This window comes from Gavialis gangeticus, unplaced genomic scaffold (genome assembly GCF_001723915.1).
Source record: "Gavialis gangeticus isolate Ggan-Ray unplaced genomic scaffold, GavGan_comp1, whole genome shotgun sequence".
Taxonomy (NCBI): Eukaryota; Metazoa; Chordata; order Crocodylia; family Gavialidae; genus Gavialis; species Gavialis gangeticus.
In genome coordinates this window covers 29,024-32,164 of record NW_017728998.1, presented here as the reverse complement: position 1 = coordinate 32,164, position 3,141 = coordinate 29,024, and the positions used below count along the sequence as shown (strand labels likewise).

The 3,141-nt window shown below is 53.6% G+C and overlaps 1 protein-coding gene and 1 long non-coding RNA gene across 2 annotated transcripts in view; both read right to left on the bottom strand.

Annotated features, from left to right (window-relative positions):
- The window catches only part of LOC109289330, a 2,879-nt gene extending 2,246 nt beyond the window's left edge, over nt 1-633 (bottom strand). Inside the window, exons 1-2 of the long non-coding RNA XR_002095338.1 lie at nt 458-633; nt 76-81 (exon numbers count right to left, since the gene is read on the bottom strand). This is a non-coding gene — a long non-coding RNA (uncharacterized LOC109289330). The remainder of the gene's footprint in view (nt 1-75; nt 82-457) is intronic.
- Nucleotides 1-2,949, bottom strand: part of GABARAPL2 (GABA type A receptor associated protein like 2) — a 9,678-nt gene extending 6,729 nt beyond the window's left edge. The window contains exons 1-2 of the mRNA XM_019505313.1: nt 2,776-2,949; nt 2,641-2,696 (exon numbers count right to left, since the gene is read on the bottom strand). Of these exons, the coding sequence (XP_019360858.1) occupies nt 2,641-2,696; nt 2,776-2,809 (90 nt within the window). The 5' untranslated portion in view covers nt 2,810-2,949. The remainder of the gene's footprint in view (nt 1-2,640; nt 2,697-2,775) is intronic.
- Between the last annotated feature and the right edge of the window lie 192 nt (nt 2,950-3,141).

Genomic DNA, 3,141 nt, shown 5'->3' with positions numbered 1-3,141 from the left:
GAGAGGGTCCAGAGGAGGGCCACTCGCACGATCAGGGGACAGCAGGGCAGGCCCTATGAGGAGAGGCTACGGGACCTGAACCTGTTCAGCCTCCAAAAGAGAAGGCTGAGGGGGGATCTTGTGGCCTGTTACAAACTGGTCAGGGGGCATCAGAAGGCACTGGGGGAGTCCCTGTTCCCCCGAGCACAGCCAGGAGTGACCAGGAACAACGGTCACAAGCTGGCAGAGAGTAGGTTTAAGTCAGACATCAGAAGGCGCTACTTCACGGTCAGGGCGGCTAGGGTCTGGAACCAACTTCCAAGAGAGGTGGTGCAGGCTCCTACCCTGGGGGTTTTTAAGAGAAGGTTAGACGAGCACCTTGCTGGGGTTGTTTGACCCCAGTACTCTTTCCTGCCATGGCAGGGGGTCGGACTAGATGATCTGCTAAGGTCCCTTCCAACCCTAGAAACTATGAAACTGAGTGTTTCTGGTCACCATGGCTTTAGAATTTTAGGACTAGTAGATCTTATCTTTTCACATGTCGCTTATTTATAGATTGGAAGAAGAAAACAAACTTTCCTTCTTTTTCAAGTACTATGTTTTTTAAAAATGGAATGCGCCAGTCATTGCACTCAACTAGTTGAATAAACTGAAATGAAGAAAATAGCTTCCCTGCATCTACAGAAAAAAGTACTGCTGTCAGGAGTATTAGTACTTCAAACCACTGGAATAACCACCTGCAACCAGATTTTATGATTTATTAAAAATTTTGCCGGTACACACTCCCGCATATCAACACATGTGTATGAGTGTGCATGTGAGAGAGAGTCAGTCAGTCAGTCACGCAGAGTGAGTTTGTTATAAAACCAGGCTTTAAAATAGGTTGTCAGAATTTTAGCAGATCTATTAAAAAATCAATTCAAGTAGATTTCTCATTTAAATTTAAAAATTAAGTTGCAATAAAATCTATTTATTGTTTTTATTCCTAGTGATACAAAATGGTATTTGGAAAGGCTCTTGAAAAAAGGCTGATTTCTTTAGTTACAACAGGTCTCTCTGGAGTAGGAGTAGGCTCACTGTACAAACACTATCTCACTTGGAGACACCTGCTGCTGGGGCTCATTCTAGCCACATCTTCAGAGCAGAACCTCGCAACTGTCCTGCAGTGTCTTATTCCTTATAAGTCATAGGAGAAGCCATTCTTCCTTGGATTTACAGCCAAAGACAAATCTATGTGGTCTGGCAATCCTGCACCTCAGTCCCCAGAGATGTATGACACTATCCCTTGCGACAAGGAAGCAGGGATTCAGCTTAATGCACAACTTCAAGCTATGGCTATATCTGCAAGGCACAATGTCATGCTGTGCAGAGATACCAGGCTAGCTGTGGATGAGTAAGGTCAGGTACCAGCATATAGTTACCTTTTGCAGGACACTCTACATGAGCTTATTAGCCACGTTGAGAACAGCCACACAGATGTACCTTCCATTGCTGGGACAGATTCCTGAACTGCAGACATGAATGCAAGTGAAAGAGGAGGATATCTGATCACTGGAAGTCAGCTGGGATCAGGCTAGGATCGCCCACTGAAGATAGTTATGGTTCATTTGGTTAAACTGGTACTGTCAAGTTATGGCAGCTGCACCCATTAGGAAAATAATCCCTGGTGAAAGCGACTGTGGAGTGAACCCCACTGCAGCTACCATCAGGTTAAAAAACCTGCCTGGAATCAAAACCCACATGTCCTCAGTTCCAACCCAGCGCTCTCTTCCCTGCATCCCTGTCTCACGGCACCAAGCTAAGGGCTTGTTTTACAAGCATAGAGAAGGCCTAAGAGACAAACCTGAAGCCTACAAGAAACAAGCAGCATGTCACTCCTCCTCCCTAAGACGGACTCTGTGCATCTGAGATTTAGGACTGCATCTAGACACCTGAACTCCCACTGATGATACCCAACAAAACTGTACCCGTCAGTGCACCTTGGTCGCGATTCCCTCCATCCACTCACACAAGTATCCATCCACAGGAGGTGGCAGGGTATTGTTAGCCTCATCTCAGATGTTTTCTTTTCCCACAGGTGCATTACTAGAAGCTGGTAACGGGCTAGGATTGAACCTCGATTAGAGAGCCAGGGAAAATGACACCTATCGAAATGTGTTGATCACCAGCAAAAAGCTGGTCAGCCTGCTAGGCGCCGCACACCAGGAGGCAATGAAAGTGGGGCGCTGAGTTCAACGGAGTAGGAGGCAGGGGAGAATGGAGATGGGCTGGGATAGGAGGGTCTTGCCAGAACAGCTGGATGGAGGAGATGCTGCCGCCAGGCAGGATGGAGGGGCCCAGCTCTCAACAGGCTGGAGCCGCAGGGGGGTCACCGGCTGCTGCTTCATACATGAGGAAGGGCTATGGTGGGCAGCAGTCAGACGGGCAAAGGGATTCGGTCCCTCACGGTGCTCGCCGGGGCAACGGGGTCTGCCGCTGGCAGGGGCACAAGGCGGGGGGCACGGGCGCCTGCCCTTGACGCAGCTGGAGGGGCCGGGCCGACCACTTATCACCCGCTCGGCGGCGTTCGTGGGGCAGGGCGGGATGCGGAGGGCGGAGCCCCGCGACGCAGTGGCCAGGCCGGGGCGGGGGAAGGCCGGGCAGAGGGCCGCGCTCACTTACCGGGACGCGGTCTGGGTACTTGGCCCGGATCTTCGCCGACTCGACGCATCGGTGCTCTGCGAACAACGCGCGGCATTAGTGCGGGGGCCGGGCGGCCGGGGAGCCTCCCGGGGGGCGCGGGGTGTCTGGCCTTACCTAGCGCGTGGTCCTCCTTGAACATCCACTTCATGGCGGCGCGGGGCCAGGAGCCGGAGCCTGGGTCGCGGCGGCCCGGGGGCGCTGCCGGGGCTACTCCGGGGGCGACCGGGCCTGTCGCAGTCACAACAACAACAGCTCGGCGGGCGGGACTTCCTGCCCCCCCGTTGCCCAGCAACCAGAAGAGGTTGCGGAGCTTCCGGCCCACGGTGACCGAGCAACGAGGAGGGTGCGGGGCGGCGACATCCGGGACCGGTGACGCGAGGTAGAGCCAAGCCCCGCCCCTCAGCCACGTGATCCACTTGCTAGTCCCCGCCCCCCGCGTCTGCTGTGGTGACGTTTACGAGCGGATGGTGCCGGGCTGGG